At 36.1% G+C, this 22060-nt stretch overlaps 3 protein-coding genes across 3 annotated transcripts; 1 reads left to right on the top strand and 2 right to left on the bottom strand.

The window, feature by feature from the left end:
• The first annotated feature begins 599 nt into the window (after window positions 1–599).
• LOC137723265 (uncharacterized) lies at window positions 600–7216 on the top strand. The gene is made up of 7 exons (XM_088684037.1): window positions 600–655; window positions 968–1075; window positions 3858–4070; window positions 4630–4839; window positions 5677–5750; window positions 6108–6199; window positions 7078–7216. The coding sequence occupies exons 1-5, from the start codon at window positions 600–602 to the stop codon at window positions 5744–5746; spliced, it is 657 nt and encodes a 218-aa protein (XP_088540163.1). The 3' UTR covers window positions 5747–5750; window positions 6108–6199; window positions 7078–7216.
• Window positions 7217–7653: 437 nt separating this feature from the next.
• On the bottom strand, window positions 7654–11864 carry LOC137713183 (histidinol-phosphate aminotransferase, chloroplastic). The gene is given in 10 exon segments (XM_068452450.2): window positions 7654–7949; window positions 7952–7970; window positions 8177–8317; window positions 8406–8548; window positions 8848–9005; window positions 9749–9857; window positions 10032–10129; window positions 10260–10414; window positions 10560–10643; window positions 11221–11864. Coding segments are annotated over 10 exon segments (1209 nt in total). The 5' UTR covers window positions 11455–11864; the 3' UTR covers window positions 7654–7881.
• A 276-nt stretch (window positions 11865–12140) lies between these two features.
• On the bottom strand, window positions 12141–16623 carry LOC137712712 (serine/threonine-protein kinase D6PKL1). Its single transcript, XM_068451848.2, has 3 exons — window positions 16292–16623; window positions 13511–15505; window positions 12141–13117 (listed from the first exon to the last, which is right to left on the bottom strand). Exons 2-3 carry the CDS (start codon window positions 15313–15315, stop codon window positions 12271–12273), a joined length of 2652 nt encoding a protein of 883 aa, XP_068307949.2. The 5' UTR covers window positions 15316–15505; window positions 16292–16623; the 3' UTR covers window positions 12141–12270.
• Window positions 16624–22060: the final 5437 nt, after the last annotated feature.

The raw sequence follows: 22060 nt of genomic DNA, 5'->3' as shown, positions 1-22060 counted from the left end.
TAAAAAGTTGCTTCTACCATGCTGTGAGAATAAACAGCTATAAAATAAAGCAGTAGAGTGTTTGGTAAATCTTTTTTTTTTTTTGTAAAAGTGCTTTGAAAAAAAGCAGAATCGTTTGTTTGGTAAATTTTTACATAAAATTGCTGTGACTATATTAAATGACTGAAAAATGTATAAAGTTAGATATTGAAATAATAATTTATTTTATTTGAAATCTTATCTTCACGATCTTCCTCAAAACAACTTATCGCATCAGAACCTTGAAAAACCTTATCGCATCAGTGCCTCTTCTTGAGAAAGCACTACCTTTTTTATTTCAATTATGAACCAGTGCCATCTCCCTCAAGCATTTGGTGCCGGTGACACCCCAAATCCTCAGCCGAGCCGCGCTACCAACACCCCAAAAATTCCAACCCAGCCCCGCCGCAACTCAGACGCACCCAAATCACCCCACCACGGTCTACACATCTAACCTTCCCCTTTACACAATATCTCTCTCTCTCTAAACCAAAGCTAAAAAGTTCACTTTCAGTGATGGGGATTCGAAGCACCCAATCTTCCCATCTAGGCTCCCCGAATCAGATGCGTCATCAGCCCAGATGCGATTGGAGGGAGGGAGATGGAGAAACGGAGAAGATATCATTGGGTTGAGAAAGTTTCTTTAAATTTTACTGTTCACCGCTACTTAAAAAAAAAAGGCAGGGTTTTAGGAAGCAGCATTTTACTGCTTCCATTTTTCTGCTTATTTTGACCCGAGATTTGAAAAAAAAATAAAAAATACACTTATTTGTATATTTACCAAACACATTTTACACTCCAGCCTTTTTTCATATCAGCTTTTTTTTAAAGTTAAGCAATCCCAAACCTAACCTTCATTGATTCAAAGCTTCCTTTTATTTGAATTCAACCAAAAGCTTCTTACAAACAGTAGCTTTGTTTTATTTAACGTATGTATAACATAATTTAGGAAGCTCTGCCGGGCGGCTGCATTCGATCATGTATATGGCATAGGGGACGACGGCCGCGACGACGAGGAGGAGAAGGAGGAGTACCTTTTGCATCTTGCAAGGCAGTGGTTATACTGCTCGTCGCACCTATTCCTACACGAAGTTACTGGTGTTTTGCTCTCGTCGACGGAACACAGCTGAATGCAGTAAGTCATGTTGTTGTCGCAGTGTCTGCGACATCCTTTTGCTTGCGCTGCGGGCCATGCTAGCACGAGCAAAAATGTCACAAGGACAAGTACAGGAAGCACACTCGATTTCATTAGGATTGCAAGGGAATGTGAATCTGTGATGGTGCATTTGACACTCAGTGACGCATGTTTATATACCAAAAAAGTTGTCACAACTATTGAGTGATTGCTAGCCAAAAGCAGTTTTTGTGGGAACGGTTGCATCACATTCCGGTAGCGTTGTGGTTATTTCTAATAGGGTTTTTATTATAAATGGTCTTTAAAATTGATCTTCACAATCAAGATGGTACCTGAAATTGAAAATCAATCAATGTAGTTCTTGAAAATAGATGTTGCAAATCAATGTGGTCATTCCGTCACAATTATGTTAAAAATTCTGTTAAGTGCTGATGTGGCATATAAATGGGCCCAACAAGATTTATGGGTTTTTATTACAAATGGTCCCTGAAATTGATACGCATCATCAATATGGTATCTGAAATTAAAAAGCGATCAATGTAGTCCTTGAAAACAGACATCGAAAATGAATATGATCATTCCGCCACAATTCTGTAAAAAAAAATTTATGCGTTGATATGAGTTCAATAATTAATTAAAATAGTTGTCTAAATACCTTTTTACACAATGATTTTTTTTTTTTTTATAGTAGGCCTTACTTCGAAGAGAGATCCCTTCCATAAATTCTCAAAGGCACAAGGCTTAACCAATGTCTAAAAAGGGGTTTGGAAATAGTTTTCAACCAACAATAGATGTACCTTAGTTATAACCTCATTATCTCAAGGCAGACCTCGTCGTTTTTTGCATCACAAGACCACCAGGAAAGCACCGAACAAGCTCTCCAAGATTAAGGTTGTGAGGATGTTGATTAAATGTTAGCAGTGATGTCCTAGAAGTCAATGCCAACCTGCCAAGTCGTCACCAAAGGTGATCTCGATCTAGGTTCAATTCGGTGAAGGATGTCGAGGTGTCTAAAGATGGGGTATTGAGTTTTTTATTTATTTTTTATTATTATTATTATTTTTTAGAGAATAGACAGCGAAGGAGGTAGAGAAATGTGGATTGGGATCAGATGTGATTGCAGGACTGGGTTTTTGGGTTGACTACTTTTTTATTAACTATTAAATTATTAAACCTATTTGTAAATTTTTTTAATTTAATTAAACTTGTGTGACCCATTTATGTGTTATATCAGCACATAACAAAATTTTTGACAGAATTGTGACGGAATAACTACATTGATTTGTACTAGTGAAACTACATTGATCGATTTTCAATTTCAGGATCAATTTGAAGTCGTGGGTCAATTTAAGGAACTATTTTGATGTCGCGGGTCAATTTCAAGGACTATTTGTGAGAAAAAAAAATGACTTATGGGACCCATTTATGTGCTACATTAGCACTTAACATAATTTTTAACATAATTATGATGAAATGACCACATTGATTTGCAACACTTATTTTCAGGGACTATATTAATTGATTTTTAATTTTAGAGACCATCTTGATGGTAAGGGTCAATTTCAGGTACCATTTGTGATAAAAACCCTTTTCTAATATATTATTTTATATGTCAGAAAAGATTTTGTAACGAGCGATGATTTTTACACTCTCGTTTTGTCCTTCTGTATTCCTCTGGTCATTTTGGTCTATGTTGAATGTTGATTTATTCAATCATGTGACTATAAACAAGAGCAGGAGTGAAAAAGGATAGAGAGTGCAGAAAAGTCATTTCCCTGTTGTAAGTAATCTTGTTGTGAGTTGATCGTATATAAGTAACTTAAACGTATGGTTGTAAAATGTAATTATAGTTCACCTTTGTGCACACATCAAACTTCAACCGGTAGGGATCATATTTGGCCACAAACTCGAGGTTGGGGTTTTGGACATACACACAGTGGCGAAGCTAAGAATTTGTCGTAATGGGGGAATGATAAAAGATTTCCCTAAATAGAAACTCTGCGAGGCATTTCATCAAAAACTTTTGTCACTTTATTCAAAAAATTATATATATACTAAACGCCTAACTTTTCAGTTAATTCCCTTTGTGTCCTTTTTACTATTCATTCGCCAGTGTTCTTCCAATTTTGCCCTTCAGTTGTTCTTTAAGTTTGGCTTTTTGTGTTTATCATACAGTAAAATGCCGTTTTTGTCCTTGCTGTGCGTAGAAATCTCTCGATTTCTTCAGAAAGCCGAGAAACCTAACCACTCAGCTTCACCATCTCTCTTCCATCTCTGCTCTCTTCGATCTCTGCTTCGCGTTCTTCCATCTTTGCTTCGTGATCTCTTCCATCTCTGCTTTCTCCGTGATTTCTTCTTTTCTGATCGACTTCTATTCGAATTGAAAACCTTCTAGAGCTCTCTTCCTAAATTACAGCAGCAATTTTGCTCCAAATCTTTCCAATTGAAAAAATCTATTCCTCATCACCACAGGTACTTTCTATACCTATTATATGTTCAAATCTGCTTCAAATTTCTGATTTGATATAATTAGACTTTAGAAAAAACTTGATGATTTTGTGGGTTAGAAATTTTTTTACTAATTTTCTGGGTTCGTCTTCACCACCATCGACGTGGGCAAAGCTTCCCAATTTGGCCTTTTTTCCGATTTTTCTAACCCATCGTTTTCTAAATTTGTTTTATTTCATTTCTGCCAAAATCTCAGTTGGTGCCTCTCTGGCGCTACTCCTGATTTACACGTGTTGGTAGATGTACACGTGTTCGTAATCTTGAAAGAAAAAGAAGGACGGGAAAGCCGACCTTTTTTCCTTTTGCTTCCAGAAACAACGAGCTCTCTCTCGCAGAAGCCACAAGCTCTATCTGGAGGAACTACCAATCCATCTCCACTTCTCTCTCAGAGGCCTGCTCGAGTCCTCAGGTAAAACCCTATTCTTCCCTGTTTTTCTTCTCGGCATCTTGCAAAACTATTTCTTTCTTCATATTCTCATTATGTTTGGCTGAAATTCTGAGTTGCCGACTCCCACTGTCTTCCTTCTCGACTCGAGTTATCGGGTAAAACTCATCTTCTTCCCTGATTTCGACTTCTCTTTAACTCTTGACCTTCACCATGCAGTCACCAGCCTATCTTCTGAGCTGTACTAGAAAGACATACCATTTTCTTATGAAGCTCATACAGGTATTTAAATTTTTGTTGTGTTTTTCCAAAAATTAGTGAAAAAGTTTCAATCTTTTCTTTACCCACGTCATTGAAACTCGAAATAATTTGTGGGTTTCTTTTTTTGTGTAATTGTAATTTGCTAGGTTTGTTTCTTCGTTGATTTTTATTCGAAAATCCAAACAATTTCTGGGTCTTTTGTTGTCTCTAAAAAAAAAGGTGCAAAGGTTTCAATTTTTCGATACTAGCATCAATGGAACTTGAAAACAAATTGTGGTTTTGTTCTTTTGGTGGATTTTAATTGTGGGTTTTTGATTTGCAGAATGCGGAAGACAATGAATACGAAGAAGGGGTTGAAACCAACACTGGAATTTGTGATGACAAAGAAGGACATAACTGGGAGTGGAGCTCCAGCTACTCTGCTGGTTTTTAATAATAAGGTTGGATTTTCCAGGAAGAATATGGACTCCATACAGTGTAGGACGTTCTACAAAGAAGGGGAAGAGACAGCAGGGCTTTATTGGAGAAAAAGGTAAATTAAAAGGTTATATATAAATTGACTTTAATAATCCGTCATTTAGCAAATTTTCTTTAATAATCGATTATCGTGTTGTTTGAGAGGTGAACAGTGTAAATTGACTTTAAGACGAACTCTAATCAATGAGATGGTAAAGATTGATTAAAATTCGGACTACGTAATAGCCTAGACTAATGAAAGCAAATTCAAGTCTTACTGAAATATTAGATGGATAAGACATAATTGAGGAGAGCCCGTGAACTAGATTTTAATTATTATTTTCTTCCAACTAATCTTCCAACTATCCTCTCACTTATTTTACTTTTGTATTGAATGGGGAAGCAGCATGTGATGAGTAAGACCACATAAGGCTCAATTCTTTCAAATTTGTCTTAATTTTGGATTGCATCTGCTGAAGAATATTTGAGGCTAAGCTTAATACTAATCAATTTAGCTTCAAATTATTTTATTTTCAGTCTTCAAATTAAGACTAAAGATTTAACACCCTACAATATAGTTTCAATTGTTAAAGATAGTAGATTGAGGTTCTTTGAATCAAGTTGGTATTGGTTTTTGGCATTCGATTTTAGTTTTGAATGTGACTTTCATGAAAGAGAATAAAACTAGCTATTCCATCAATAATAATTTGTATCAAACTCGCCATTTCATAAGACTCGAACCTCAGAGCTCTATAAAAAAGAATAAAACTGTACCATACCATTTTATTGATGTTTGATTACATTGGTTATTATTACTAATAGTTACATTTTGTGCATATTGTAACTTTTCATTTTAGGGATCTGTTCTATTGTTTATATCATTAAACTTTCCTCTACTTTCCCTTTCTTACAGGGTTTTATTGAAAACAAACTTATACATCCCAATGCAAAAGGAGAGAGGAGGCAATGGCTGGCATTGTTGATAACGTGAGTAAATTTGTAAACAGGATTTCTACTAGTTTGCTAGCTGTAGAGTTATTTCTTCGTCTCCCATAAGGTTCAACTTTTTATATACACATTCATGATTTCTCCATTTCTCTTTTCAACTACTGAAGCAAAGAGATAGTGTATGTCTACCAAATTCAGAAAATCAATAATGTTTTACACAACTCTTTTAAATGGTTAATTGTTGTGCTATGTCAAAATAGTTGAAGAGTAGAAGATAGAAAATTTAATCATGTTAGTAATTCGTTGTGTTCAATTTTCATGCTTTGCCATTCTTATCCACTTTATTACTTCTTTTGATGCAACCTGAATTATATATATATTTTTAATCTTCATCAGGCACTTCTCTTTGGAAAGAAACATGTTTGGTCTTCAAAACACCATTTAAATGTGAAAGAGGAAGTTCCCCTCACATGGTTAGAGCCGTAGAGGTAAATGATTCTTTTTTCTTTGATCAAGTATTTGGTACATTACCTTATGTCTAATGGCTTTTGTTGCTGTTTGTTTGTGTTAACTGATATTTTTGAATCTCTGGTAGTATTTTTATACTCTTTTGGAAAGAAATAATTTATTTCATCCTGTGTTTTTTTCTCAAATAAATCCATACTTTGTTAATTGTTAGCTTTTCTTTGCTCACTAAAATAAGCCATCTTAATTAATTAAGGTCTCTTGCTGCTGTTTTTGTGATAATATTACTATCTTTATTTCATTTTCTTCTTTTCATTACACATTGACTTCATGTTGCTTTTTACAATTGGTCCTTACTTGGCTGAGCCATAGTAAATTGTCCATAACTCATCTAAGGTGCTGTTAGTCTTGCTCTCCAAATGACTCTCATGAATGCGAACCTTGATCAAATGTACAGAATATTTGAGCATATTTGAGCAGATAGTTTATCCGATAAAGGTTTCCACCTATTTTACTTTATAGATACACTTAACAGTCTATATAAATAATTGATTTTTATAGAGTCGGTTGAGATGAAACCTGTTCTGCAACAACTTCTTTTGAAGGTTCTTTGAAATTTCTGCAGGTATTTTTGGAAAAAAAGTGTGATATGTCAGCATAGTCATGGTATATGACAATGATAATTTGAAGAACCATTTAAAGTATTTTGGTAATGAGCATACTAAAATTTGAATGTGATATATCCGTTTAGTTTAAATTTGAATGTGATATATCCGTTTAGTTTTCTATACACAATGATAATACTCAAGTATAATTTACATCGTATATCTTTTGAAGTACATGAAACTATGAAGAAAAAACCCTAATTAGTCTGATTATGGGGGTTTTGTTTTATATCAAGATATTTCAGCAGAAGGCAGACTTTGAAGAGTTCACGCTGCATAGAAAGATGATGAAATGCCACCCATTGAATCCATTGTTGCTCCACTGGAGGCGAAGCTTAAGCGTTTGCTGCTGGAGGTATACTTTTGTTCTGCAATATGACCCCTTTAATTTGTTTGTATATGGGAGGTATAGAGTGTTCCATGTGTATTTGGTTTCCATATTGTTTATGGATCTATCAACTCATTTATTACATGAATCAATAATTATAACGAGTTAAATTTTTTTACATGAGCACAATCAAGTTGTTTACAACTGAATTCATGATAAAATTTATGGACCTGCCATTATGTATACATATGAATCTGCTAATAGTGTTCAATTTCTAACTTGGTCTTTTCTTTTTATTAAGTTGTGGATCAATTTTAGTTGCTAATCATTGTTGGAAAGGTTAATTAGTCCCATTACTTAAAATTGGTGTGCTAAATTGTGGTTATGGTTTCAAACCCGCAGCAGAGCGCGGGTTTCTTTGCTAGTTATTCACTATTTGCGTCGTCCATTTCTTCGTTCAACATTCCTCAAAGAACCTAGTAAGTTATCCAATCCAAATCACGGCGGTTCCATATTTTACACCAAAACTGGATATCGTGGTCTGTTAAAATGCAAGCTTTCCCTGGAATCTTTGGCTTTTCAGCAATAAATTGACAAACAAAATACAACTCCAATCCCTCACTAACTGCTGACAAAGAAAGAAAGAAACTGGTTTAAGGTGCTGTATTAAGGCGACAAGCGTCTGAGGCAATCGATCAATATATCTGTGTGTTCAGGCTTCCCAACAGATATGCGAACATAACCCTTCAACTCTTTGTTGTTGTAGTGACGAATCATCACGCCCATTTTCGCAAGGTCCTCCTGTATCAAACAAAATTGAAACCTCGCTCGATATAGAATGTTCAAAACAGGGATGGATTTACGTGACTTAAACGTACATTATTTAAGTTTCAGCGGTGAATAGCAGGTTGAAAATTATGAAATGGTTGGATTGCATAAATTGGGTGCAGAACTACAAATTTAGTATGATGACACAATGCTACATTGAGGAAAAGATGAAAAAATACCTTCAGCTTCTTAGGATCCATTCCCAATGTAACCTCACAGAGAATGAAATTGGAATAGCTTGGATACGGGTTGAGAAACGGGAGCTCCTTTAGGAGGTTAAAAAGACGCTCCCTCTCTCGTAGCAAAGCTTCTTTCACCGTCTGGTATATGTAGTAACCGATGTTAGAAATACATTTCAAACGTTAAAAAGTCACAGGAGGCAAGGCGAGAAATCTGAAGAATCCTAACCTCAAGATAGGTGGGATTCTGCAATGCTGCACAAGCAGAAACTTCAGCAGTAACAGAAACATTATATGGTTGCTTAGCTCTCCACAGATATTCAATTATGCTCAGCGGAAATGCTCCATATCCTACACGGAGTCCAGCTAAGCCTGCATCATTTGCACATTGCCAAAGAATCAAACCATTTACATAAAAGTTGAAACCAGAAGCGTTAAATTGACAAACAAAAGAGAACCAAAGTTTGTATAACAAAAATCTTGTTACTGGAAATTTATTAAGAGTGTCAATAGTACAAAAGCAGAAGTATAGTTTTTATTGCCAAAACCATGACACCAGAAATTATTTGATCGATATATTTCATTATTCAATAGTTACCAAACTGAATTATATAAAGCAATGTATTCACAAGTAATGACTTATCAAAACAAAACAAGAAGTTTAAGAATACCAGCTCGTTTGCTAAATGTTCGCAGAACAATTAAATTCTCGTGCTTTTTCACCCACTGCATCCTCGATTCGAGTCCTGAAAACTCAATATATGCTTCATCCAGCACGACCAATATAGGAAGCTCAAGGATTTTCAAGAGAATCTCATCACTGATTATACTGTCATCAAATAAGTAGAACATGAAAATACAATATCTTAGAGTGACACTCAGATTCTAGAAACCATACATGTTATGATGGGAGAAGTCTGTAGAGTCATTAAGTCGGAATAAACCATCTCCAATCTTCATTGTGATAAAAAAAATAACATCTCCAATCTTCATTGTGATAAAAAAAAATAAGAATCCAGGAGCAATTGTCTCAAGATTTTCATAACCGAAGATACAATTCTACTCAAAAACTTCTCTCTTTTTTTTTTTTTTTTTTTTTTTCCTAATTCTGGTCTTCTATTTCTGTGACACAGCTCATCATGCTAACCTTAAATCCATGTCTAACAAAAGTGCCATGTCAATTGCTTACTTGATAGCTTCTCAGCAAGATAGCTGGAAAGACTATCGAATCCTTTACTTTTTGCTTACATGTTCCCTAGTAGCACCAGTAGTTTTAGGGACCAGTACGCAACCCGTATTAAAAGAATAAGTTGAGTTAAGCAGCTAAGTTGGTTTCTCAAGCTTGGAATGAATCAAATCTATCTCATGTCTATAAAAAACCAGATCTCGAGTTGGGGAAAAGATAGATCATATATCAATGGATAATCAGTTTTAACAATAATTTTGTTCTGGTGAGTACCCTAAACCGCTTGTTAATAGACTGTATTACTTAAAACACAAAAGGGCCCTAATATCAATTTTATAGCACGTGTATATCAAACATACATACAGAAAGAGACAATTTTCAGTTACCTCCCATCTGGATTGTTGGGAGAAGTTAGGAATATGCATTTTGGTTTTTCCTGTAAAACAACATCAGAAATGACTTCTACATCCAAGCTAAAATCCGACTTCCTTGGCACTGCACAGTTCCACCAAAACACATAGTGTTATACACACATAATGTACATCGAAGTATAAGAGCTGAGGTCTTTTGTCTTTTGAGGAGGGCAGATAAGTAGAAAGAGTTTCATATATGAAATAATAAACTTTTTTGAAATATTCAACAGAAAATTAAGCAGGAAGTTAACCTTACCTTTGATGACGGAAGCAGCGTTTACTGCAGCATCAAATTCATACATAGTGAACGTCGGTGGGCAATCAACAATCTTGTCGCCAGGATCAAGTACACATCTTCAGCAATATTTTAATGATGGACAAATTAAATAGAAGATCAGAGATTGATAGAGAAAAAGAAAAAAAAAAAAAGCATAAAGAATAGCATTTTTTGGAATCTTATACAAACATAATATTCGGTTCTGACCTCATAATCAAATCAATGAGCTCATCAGCACCACACCCGACAAGAATATAATCAGATTCAAGGCCCGAATCCTTTGCAAGGGCAGCACGTAATCGACGGCTTTCAGGGTCGGGATAGATATACGGGAATTTCAATGCACCCAAAGCTTCAAAAACCTACGAACAATATAAAATTACAGTAACAACATAAAGCAGTATAAAAATCTCGGTATAATGGTGTCACTTAAAAACAAAATGAAACCAAGTGAGTATCAAAATTATTTTGCTACGAAACCAAGCAAAAATGGCAAATGTGACTTACCTCCGGAGGAGGACCATAAGGGTTTTCATTTGCATCTAGCTTGATGATGTCCTCAGGCTTCCTTCCAAGTCTGGTTGACAAAACCTGTAGCAAAAGAAACTTATCTGTTGGTTTGGACATAAATTTACTAATAGAAATGGTTAATAAAACAATGGAACACATCGAAGATAAACGATTAACAATCAACTGAGAGATATCAAATTCGACCTTAAAAAAAATTTACAGTGTAAGTACACACAGCAACCCCAATTACAAGAAGCAAAAACAAAGTATAGATAAACCATTTCTTTAACAGAATGCATCATCCTCACCTGGACACCCGGACAGCCTCTCATCCGGGGTAAAGACCTAATCTTTACAAGTTCAAATAACAATTAAGATGAATCGAGATCAATTTTGTCACTCAAGGTTCAGTTAGAACAAGCTGCTCCAGCTCAATTTTGTCAACACTAGAACTATAATTCATCATACATTCACGATGCTAATACAAAAATATCGGCTCACACTCACAGATAATTAAAATTCTCAACATGCTCATTGAAATGCATTGTACAGCTAACTAAACCCACATAAACAAAAATAAATTTAGCAAATTAGTGATAACTAGCTAACTTCATACCAATTAGAACAAGAAAAATCAAATCTTTTGGATTCCAAGTACCTCAAATGGCAAAATGGGCTGATAAGGAGACAAGTTCCTCAAATGGGGTCGAATGAATGAGTCCCCAGTCAAACGCTGTTGACCGTCATTGACTTGTTTATGCTGCACAGGGATTGTGGACGCCATAGCCACCACCCTCACCCTCTTTATATTCCCTTCGATTCTTCCACAGCTGGGTCTGCAGGGGGCGGTTAATCGGAGTGAGGAAGCGTTGTATATATCAATCACACCCATCAACCTCTACAAATTGATGGCTGCGAGGGCAGGTGAGAGCTCGCAGCGGACGTTGATGATGTCAGCAACAAACTATGCTCGTGGCGGCGGCAGAGAGATGGAGAGGATTATTAGGGGGAAAATCCAGTAATACCAGTGGTGTTGAATCCTAGTCCGACTCTTCTGCCAGACGCCGTCGATTGTTTTTAGACTAAAAACTGCTTTTTTTTTTTTTTTTTTTTTTTTTTTTTACTAAAAAGTTAATTTTGGTACTATTCATTTTATCTTTTATTTTGTCATTTTCTTTAAAATTCAATGTTTTTCAAATCATTTTCATTAGTTTTTCCTTTATCATTCTGCCTTCAATTTTTCTCTTTATTAAAAAATGAAAATCAGTACCGTTATCTTATAGTGAATAATATCGTTTGTTAAAATTAAAAAAAAAAATTATATTATATTTGATACTTTTTTGAGCTTTATTTTCTTTATATCATCTCCAACCAGGCCTATAATCTATTTTTCCTCTTCTATTTCCCCCAAATCCAATCCAACCCAAGCTTAAAATTGGACCTAAAACAAAGCCAGATTTAATCTAGGATTAATGCAATCGGTCCATCATATATGTATATTTTATTTAATTTTATATTTATAAATTCATTGAATCCAACTATATACAAAATTTCGGAATCTGATATATGCGCCGTTACTGAAAGCTTAAAAGAGCATACGTAAGCTGGATTTATAAGTTATATATAGCCGGAAAGGAGGAGGTCTTTCAAGAGGTAATTATACATGCACAAGCAGAAAGCTTCTTCTCCTAAAAATTGTGACTTTCCTCTAAAATAACTCAAACTCCAGGTGCTCTCCCGTCGCCTTAAACTCCAAATACTTGGTATTCTCCTGAGCAGCAGGCATGTCTGGGATCTCAAAATCGCAATACTCGGGCAGTTCTGGCGGAATGGCGCAGCGTATCAGTGCCCAATTCAGGCCCTCAAAGAACGGGTGCTGCTTGATCTCACCAGCCCCTTTCTCTGATCCCAACCGATTCTCTGGCTCCTTTACCAACAGACCTCTGATGAGATCTCGAGCCTGGAAGCTAACAAGGGAGCCCTCTGGGAACCTTAGGCTCTGCAACACCACATTGGCCAACGTTTCCTCGTTGTTAATACCTTTGAATGGTGTTCTGCTGTACAGAAGTTCGTAAAGGAAGATTCCGAACGTCCACCAATCAACTGCAGCTCCATGACCCTCTCCTTTGATGATCTCCGGAGCCAAGTACTCATGGGTCCCGACAAAGGAATTGGACCGCGCATCAGTAGGCTCTGCCACAAGCTGCGGCAATGATCTGACATGGGATGCAGGGTCATTTTTGGACTTTTTTGCTTTTGCAGCAGCAGGTAAAAACCTAGGGCTGAAGCATGGGACTTGACAGGAGGGTTCAATGCAGAAGGGCTCGGCGCAGCTAGATTGTGTACACGGACCAGACACTCTTGCACGATCAACATCGCATGAAGGTGATTTCAATAGAGTTGGACTGACAGCGCACCTGAGAGACAGGTCAAAATCTGTGAGCATGATATGACCATCTTCCCGAACTAGAATGTTTTCTGGTTTCAAATCCCGATAAACTACCCCAAGCATGTGTAAATACTCCAAAGCAAGGAGAATTTCCGCAACATAGAACCTGAAAGCACAAAGTTTAAATTAGTATTGTAATGGTAAAATTCCAGCATCTAATTTAATACACGAAAAAGTATTAGATCAGAGGACATGAACCTAATGGTCCGTTACTCTATTGAATTTGAAGTAAAGCTCTTTAGAGATGACCCAGAAAAATAAAGACCAAAGACAATTCAAGATGTCATGTAAGCATTTCTCAAAGAGAAGAGAAGGTGAATAGCTGACTGGAAAAAACACATTAAATATAATTTTAGTTGGGGAGGTGAGTGACAAAGGTGTATATTTTCTTAGACATGCATCTTGTAACCTAATGCTTGACTGCAGATAATATCTCAATAGCATCCAAAACAAAATGTAGAAGTTCGATACGTATAGGTGTTAATTAAAATAATTCTACCTTGTTGCTGCTTCAGAAAAACACCTTCCAATTTGCTTCTGTCGGAGGACATGAAGATCTCCGCCTGGGCAATACTCCGTAACTAAACATGACAGATTATCTGATGTAAATTGGGTATACAGTGTAGGGAGAAAAGGATGATCAAGCATCCTCAGTATTTCGCTTTCGGTCTGCGCCCTTGGCATCTTCTTCCTTCTAGCCAAGAATTCATTGTCCATTACCTTTATGGCAAAAAGACAGTTCGTACTAATGAGCTCAGCAAGATATACAGTTCCTATGTCTCCACAACCAAGCTTTTTCAAAAGATTGAAGTGTCTCAAGCCCAGGGATCCATGCTGCAACCGAACATGACGGATGGCCTCCCACCTCACATCCTTTGACATGTGAGGTTTATTGCTATAACTAGATCCACTTACATTGCTTTCGTCACTCAAACTCGTACTACTACTATGATCACCTTGGCTACTTTTTGAGCTTTGGGAGAACTCCCCTTTTTCTTTTGATTTGGAGTTCGTTTTTGATTTCATGATGTCAGCTCCTCCTGTATTGCCAGTCTTATTGTTGTCCAAGGTGAAGCCTGGTTTACCTGGAGTGCTGTACACATTACTTGAGTTTATTTCAGTAGTAAGACCGTTAAACTGGGGAGACAAAGAACCTTGATTGGATTGTTGTCCAGCACCTTGTATTGCACATTGGCATCTCTCACAGACCAGTTGTCTTGTCTTCTTCTTTAAGATATTCCTATTCCTGCTGGCTTGTTTTACAGAGCGGACGGTATTTCTGGATACTTTGCTTGCCGGATTTACATTCACCAAACTAGATGAAGAAGGTACTACATGCAACTTGACTTTTCGCCCTGGTTTTGCTGCTGATACCTTATTCGCTAACTTGGTCTTGGCAGGAACATTTTGAACAAGTCCTGAAGTATTGCCACTTGTAGATTTAAGTTTCTCTTTCTTCCCCAGCTCTGACTTAGTTTTTGTCCGTAACATGGTGTTGGAAGGGACATTTTCAGCAAGTTCTGAAATATGGTCATTCGTAGATTTATTTTTCTCCTTCTGTCCCAGTTCCACCTTTACCGTTTGCTTCCCTACTGTCCTTAACTTGCAACTGGAAGTACTTTCATTTTGCACTATTGTGCTCCCAGAATTATTTTCCATTTTCCCAATGGCAAATCGAGGAGAAGAATGTCGACTCTGGCTTGATGACTTCATCTTGGACATTTGAGGATGCTCTGACAGCTCCTCGCAAGAATTTGAAATGCTTTCTTCTGGCACCAGAGAGATTTCAACCATATTTCCCCTATCTTCACTTGAGGAGGCGCCAGAGTGACTGGATTGAACAACAACTGCATTGTATAACGTCTTGATCCTCCCAGATTCCGAGGCTCTTGAAGGACTTGTCAATTTTGATAACCGTTTCATAGCAGCCATTTCTGATGCCTTGGTAATAGAGAGCTCTCTTAACGCCTGCTTCAGAGTCGTCGGTTCTGAATTCCCAATCCCTGGTGAGCGAGACACGCCCACTGTAATTGGTTTCTTTAAGGCATTTCTATTTAAAGGACTAGTGCCTACTTGCTTTGAATGATCTGAACCCTTGGATGATGTTTTGATTGCCTCAAAGAGCTTATTAATATCATCTTCTAGAGAATCCTTGTATCCCAGTTTTAGAACAGGAGGAAGCTTCCGATCTTTCTCACCCCTACTCAATCCAGGATTCGTTCGATGCATTCCGTGAGAATATTGACCTGTAATTAGCTCGTCTTTTGCTTCAACAATTTCAGAAGTACCGGAAGACGAAGCCATTCCAGGGTTACTCAGTCTGTTCACGTAATCCAAATGAAGTGCCAAAATGAGGAAGTTTACAATGATCAGTTCCTTGAGAAGCCTTTCAGGTTTATCACATCACGAGTTAGACTGTTCCATGCCCTATAAAACTAAACTCCCCACATCATGCTAAATGTCTTTTCACTGCGGCAAATATAAAATCCATTCCCTGAAATATCAACAAAGTATGCAGAAAATCAGTCACCCAACAGCAGATGTTGTTTCCAGTTTGCGCTGATTAGTAAAAACAGAAGTAAGCTACTCAGTGAAACGCAATACGACTTCAACAAGCAAGATTCTCGAAAAGATTTCAAACTCAAAACCAATACAACATTGCAACACTATTTCCCCGCGCGCCCTCACCACTCCGGCTAACCCCAAGAGCTTAGTCACAACATCATTTTCGTTACTCGGTTACAATGGAACAAAATCGAACACTTGACCTAGCCTAATCCTAAATCCATTTCACTACCCTCCCTCGCCACTTAATCTGAACCCCAAGAGCTTAGACAAAGCATCCTTCCAACACCACACAAAAATCATATCTTTCCGACCGTAACACCGGCACGAAACAGATTTCCAATCAATTTGATGGTGTGTAACGAGCATTTTTTATTTTCCCTAATTTCACTTTCCTCGACCTAAACTAACAAAGCATAAACTACATGAAAGCTACACCAAGTTTCCATCTTTCATTTTCTTCAAGCTATAATTTAATCACTTTTTGCACATCACCAACAAAAATAATAATAATAATTCACCAATAACTTTATCCTACCAAACAAATCAAATTTAATAAAAAACAAATCCAACAGACTAAAAATTTAATTCAAGAAAAAATAAAATAAATGAAAATGCAGAGCTTCTTTGAGCTCCTGAAGCTCCAGGAGCTCAAATCTTGAGACCCGAACACGCTCAAAGCAAACCCAGATCGGAGAAACGCGAAGAACAGTACCTGATCGCCCTTCTTCTATAGACGCATTGGGGCAATATTCGGCGAGCAAATCACAAATCTGAGAAATGGCGAAAGATTGGACAAAATCTCAGGGCGCTAAAAACCCTAGAAACCCTTTGGGCGTGGGTGCTGAGAGAGATGCCGTGGCAACGATGTGGAGAGTGACAGAGATGAGGATGGGGGAAGCGGTAGGCGAGCTAACAAACAAAACACTGTTTTCTCTTTCCTTCCTGGTTGCACTGATTATTTTGAAGGAATGTGGGTCCCGCTCCCACCGTATACGTTGTCGGGTCCACTGAAAATCTTGGTGAGGAAAATATGGGAAGGAAGGTAAATAAAAGGCTCTGTATTTTCTATCTAAATACTTGTCATTTTAATTATTTGTGTAAGCGAGTTTTATCCGAAGAAATGTTTGTCATTTCGATTTTTCAATCAAACAGTGTTTAGAGTTATATTTCGACCTTTGACCTTAACAAAACTTTCCGAGCTTGTTAGAGTTATATTTTCATCCATTATGGTCGACCACGTATAACAAGTTATCTAATAACGAAATATAAATAATGACGTGTTGGTCTATAAAGTAACCTAGTTTGTTTGGAATGAAAGCTACAAGTATATAGGACGTTTATACTTTTGTATTTTTATACGATGTAGATAGTGGTAAGGTTGGTGAGGCACGTGGACTTGTCCCAAACAATTTCAATTATTTAATGCATGAGATACTGGACAAATAAGTTAGCTTAAGTATTTTCTATAAATTGATGTTTCACTTAATATTAACATTGAATGAACCAAATTCATGGTTTACCTAACATTTTATATTATATATATGTATGTATGTATATATATATATTTTACAAGTATAATCTAAAGAACGATATGAGACAAAAATTGCTTTACAAGTGGTTTATAGTTCATTTGATTAAGAGCATTAACTTTTGTATCTGGGATCTTGTGTTTGAATACATCTCTATAGTTTAATGTAGATTATCTCTTCGTTTGTTAAAAGAAAAACATATGAGACAAAATATGCAATATCATATGTCAAACCCCATCTCATAATTTACCTGCTAATTAAGTAACTAATAACTCTACCATGATTATGTGTCAACAAAGTTGTCTCCATGTTACAAGGATGTACCATAAAAAAGGGCTCTACCAAGTACTTCTAGTCTTCATTAATAAGAGTGATTGATTGCAGATGATGTTTTACTGCATCGACGGAAATTAATACTGTTTATGCATTTTAATTCGAGTTTGATCCTCATTGATTTTCCTTCCTATAACATTTAACAATTTAACCCACTAACGTAGTCATTTGTTAAAAATAAAAGGAGTTTCGAAAGGGATTCGAACATTGCTCGAAGGGTTTCGAGAAGAATTCAAACAGTGTTCAAAAAATTTGGAGAGTATTCAAGTACCGTTCGAGAAGATGATCCAAATAAGACATTATCATATGAAAATTTCCCTCCTAACTTTTAGCTTTAAATAGCATTGAAGAAAATGGTATGATCTATGTACCATGTCGGTTGAGAATCCACCGTCCACCCATTGAGATTGAGATATGACCTAACACTAAATTTGGCATCAGTAAATGCAATGTTTTTCTGATGTTTCTTATTAGGGTAAATAATTGAATGCAATGTCAGTGATTCAGTAATTCTGTAGGATGATAATATACTGCAATCGCCAGAGAGAGGAAACACGTACAATTTTGTGTGGCCATGAAATGTTTGGTTTCTTTCGACTTCAATGCCCCCACACCTGACCACACACCAAGTACAATAATGATCTTCTTCTTCTTGGAATTGAAAAGAAATTTGAAATCGGTTTGTCCAAATGGAACGAGATTCACTCTAGATTTTTGTGTTTGAAATTTGCGGATCGAGACATTTCATTATTCAAGAGAGCGAGAAATAGATACGGATTATCCTTACCGGTCAAGAGAGTGAGAAAGAGATTTGGGTTATTTAAGTTTTACGAATTTTATGAAGTGAGTTAGTGAGATAGACTAATGAATTATTTAAGGAATTATGGAAACATTTTCCTTTGTGTTTCCCCTTCTACCTTCTCATATATGAATTTCATCTTACACAGTGATTTGATAATCAAAACCATCGTATATATTCTAGGTCATTCTTTAAATGTAATTATGCAAAAACTAGACCACACTAGAATATGTTTAGTCATATAGTTAGTTACTAATCAAAATCATAAACCAAATCAAACCATAAATAACAAATAAAAATCATGTAACAGCGAGTCTAATTGAACGATCGCGAACAATCATATCCATTGATATACGAATGCATGTACAAATACAACCATACAACAGTGTACATTATGAAGTGGAGCCATCGATCTCACATGGTACATATGCCAACTTCACTCCTTGGCCGGCCGAAAGGGATGGTGGTGGGTGTTCGTATTGGCCCCTCCTCAGTCCCCAACTTAAGCAGTGAACATGGGAAGCCATGATTAGCATACAAAGTGACCAATTAATTTGGTAATCCCAAGTCCTTAGGCACCTAAAGTGAAGCCATCAAATCTTCTTTTCTTTCTTTTTTCTCTCCTTAATCAATGCTTAGTAGATAAAAAGCAATTTGCTTTTGGGATATCAAAAGGTTTTGGATGAAATGATATTGTTGAAACTTGAAAGCCAGCCTTCTAACTGCTTCCATTAGGCAAAAGATTTGGTATAAGATAACAATGATTAAGCTTTGGATCCCTTTTTTTTTAATTCTTCTTTTGATCAACATCAATTGTACTTCAACACCATTTGATTCTTTGATGGTTGATGGGAAGAGACCATCTATTAGGAAAATATTCTTGATGCCACTTAGGCCGACTCCAACAAAGCGACACATACCCAAATATTTAGATTTAAATTTTAAAATTGTCACCCGCCGACATCAAGATTTAAATTTAAAAATTTTGGATTTTGACCCATATGAAAACCCAAATTTGGATTTTTATTTGGCTGACCCAAATGTTGGGGGCTACCCTTTTATAAAATAAAAAAAACGCACGGGACTTTGGATGTGATGGCTAACAGTTAGGTCTCACGTGTCAGGGAGGCCTGCTTGTCCAACGGTAACAATCCAAATCAAATACGCGCCTTTCAATTTCTAGATGTTGGCTATCAATGGTCCAGATCAAAATCTTTTTTTTTTTTTTTGGGGCAAACTTTTGAATTTGATCTAACAGTCGAGATTTTTTTTCTTTTCTTTTTTTCAAATCCAATGGTAAAAAAGACCCAATGGCTAAAATTTAAATTCAATGGTCAAAATAATAACATAAATTTTTGTGTATAGAAGTTTGGTTAGTAGAATGGTTGGTTGGTGTGGTTTGTTTGGTTTTTTAACTTTTGTTGCAATTTAAATTTGGTTAAGTTAAAACATTCGTACATTAAATTAAAATAAACTAACTCAAACTTTTAATTTTGGGTCTAAATCCTAACAGAATTCACAACAGAGCTTAAATCCTAATTTTTTTTTTACCATATGGGTTATCTTCCGACTACCTTATCATCACGTAGACTATTACTCCAATTAGGCCTTATACTTCTATATCCAATCTTTCTTTAACAAAACATCGAGTTATACGAAAAATAAATAGGTGATATTAAAAATAGAAGATCTAGCAGTTAAGGACATCAAATCTAATAGCTAACACAACCATAACAGTAAGTGCTACGTAGCATTGAAGCCAAACTCTTTAATATATTCGACTTCATTTCTCCCATCTTTCTTCTTCCTATTTCCCATATCTTTTACCTTCATTTCATTTGCATAAGCAGGCTTTTGACTCTGGATAACCTAATAAGCCCAACATGATTCGAACACTTTTTTGGGTGAAAACACGATTAGTAATATATTTGAGTAAACTGGGCTTTGACTCATTTTCGTAGATCCAATTGACTATAACCCAATCAAATGCCGCCTCAGGGCCCATATTTGAGTGAACTGGGCTTTGATCATAGTGCTGCTGCTGTTGATTCCGAAGCGTATGCATTTTTTTCTCAACATCTTATTCATCATAATTTAATGGGTTTAAATTTTAAAATTTATGTCTGTTCAATGTCCACAACGTAGATATCAAAAGTTAAATTCCTATAATTATAATAAATAGAACGATGAACATCATCATCCTTTGAGGATGATGAAAAAAATATTTACTCATGAAGTGAGCGATAATGGGATTAAGTAAAATATTTACTCATGAAGTGAGCGATAATGGGATTAAGTGTTGGTTAGTGAACAACATATGGGGCACAGAATGGGGTGAAGAGGTCACGTGTTGGCCGCCACGTCTTACAAATTCAGAGGAAAAATTAGTCTTTCCATTCCAATTTGGGCAATAGAAAGTTAAAAACATCTCATCTCAACACAAAATTGTGAAGTGTGAGACTTTTGGATTTGATCTCTCTTAAATTCGAGTAGAGAAAAAAAAATCAATTTACAATGTCAAGTGCCACGCTTCGTCAACACATGACACTACTAAATAAAAAGTCAGATAAATTTGCATTGCAATGAAAAAAAACGACCTTTTTTTTCTTTAAAAATGGGGAAAACAAGTGGCAAGCCACAATTATCTACCTTTTTTGGGGGTTGGAAAGACTCACAAAGACATTTTAGCCTCCCCTGACCACAAGTGTGGCTTCCAGACTAGCAGCGGGTTTCGAACCCGAGATATCCACACATTTTTTGTAGTAGTTGATGGAAGCCTCGCAGTCCACCCTTTAACACTGGGCCACCAGCTTGTGATAAAAAAAAAAAGGGACATTTCATAACATAAGACTTTGACCATGCAAAACGTAAACTGTATGTTTTCTTTTTAAGATTTTTATTCAAAATAGTATTTGAGATAGGCATAATTCTTTACTTTGTTTTCTAAGATTTAAAATCAATAGAAGTGGTTATTGAGATTGTCCGCTGTCAATTATTTTGGCTCTTTTGTGAGAAATCTCCGTCAAATTGAGGGCATTTTTATCAAATCAACCACTCCCCTTGAATCGGTGGTTTCTTCAATTTAACAAAAAAAATTCACAGAACGATCAAAATGATTGATGGTGAACAATCTCAGATACCACTTCTATCGATTTTAAATCTCAATGATCATTGTTGGCTAAAAAATATTCTTTTTTCATTAAGAAATATTTATGATTTTTTTTTAGGAAGAAAGCACACAACGTTCACGCTGGTAGAAGTAGGGCTGGGTTCGGTTGGCAAACTATGCAAAATTCCTTGTGTCACCTGCCAACCACATATACATAATTATCGAAAATCAGTTACCGCTAGCCAACTATCTTCTTGTAGTTAAAAATCGGTTCAGCCAAAATTATTGGCTGGTTCAGTTGGTAAATGGCACAACCGGTGGTTTCCACTTCTTCCTTGCTATCTTCCAGTTCCAAGGGCTCAATTTGATTTTCAGATTGGGGTGCTTGTTCGGTTGCATTGTGTGGTTCATTTTGGGTTAATCCATGTTGTGCACTAGTTGTTGATTGGCTAGACTCCATCATCCTAAACATAAGCAACGCATATACATTCAGAATCATATATATGTACGTGTATATATAGTATCAATAATCATCATGCTATCAATTTTGTTAACAATATTTTCTATATTTATTATGGCATGAATCACATACATATACATATATTTTTTAAACCCTAAAACTAATGAGTCATTTATTTTCTAAACCCTAAAACTGAGAGTCAAGCATGTAAAAAATACCTAAAATATGTAAATAGAAAAAAAAATATATAT

This window comes from Pyrus communis, chromosome 14 (genome assembly GCF_041283825.1).
Source record: "Pyrus communis isolate YQ-2024b chromosome 14, ASM4128382v1, whole genome shotgun sequence".
Classification (NCBI taxonomy): Eukaryota; Viridiplantae; Streptophyta; class Magnoliopsida; order Rosales; family Rosaceae; genus Pyrus; species Pyrus communis.
This window is presented reverse-complemented; position numbering and strand designations above follow the sequence as displayed.

Excerpts from the sequence above, each read along its gene's own strand:
- LOC137712712 (XM_068451848.2), bottom strand. The coding sequence starts at position 15,315 with ATGGCTTCGTCTTCCGGTACTTCTGAAATTGTTGAAGCAAAAGACGAG. Across the intron at positions 13,118-13,510 it reads TTTTCTGAAGCAGCAACAAG|GTTCTATGTTGCGGAAATTC; the intron begins GTAGAATTATTT and ends TTGTGCTTTCAG.
- LOC137723265 (XM_088684037.1), top strand. The coding sequence starts at position 600 with ATGCGATTGGAGGGAGGGAGATGGAGAAACGGAGAAGATATCATTGGG. Across the intron at positions 1,076-3,857 it reads TTGCATCTTGCAAGGCAGTG|TTGGTGCCTCTCTGGCGCTA; the intron begins GTTATACTGCTC and ends CCAAAATCTCAG. Across the intron at positions 4,071-4,629 it reads AGGCCTGCTCGAGTCCTCAG|AATGCGGAAGACAATGAATA; the intron begins GTAAAACCCTAT and ends TTTGATTTGCAG.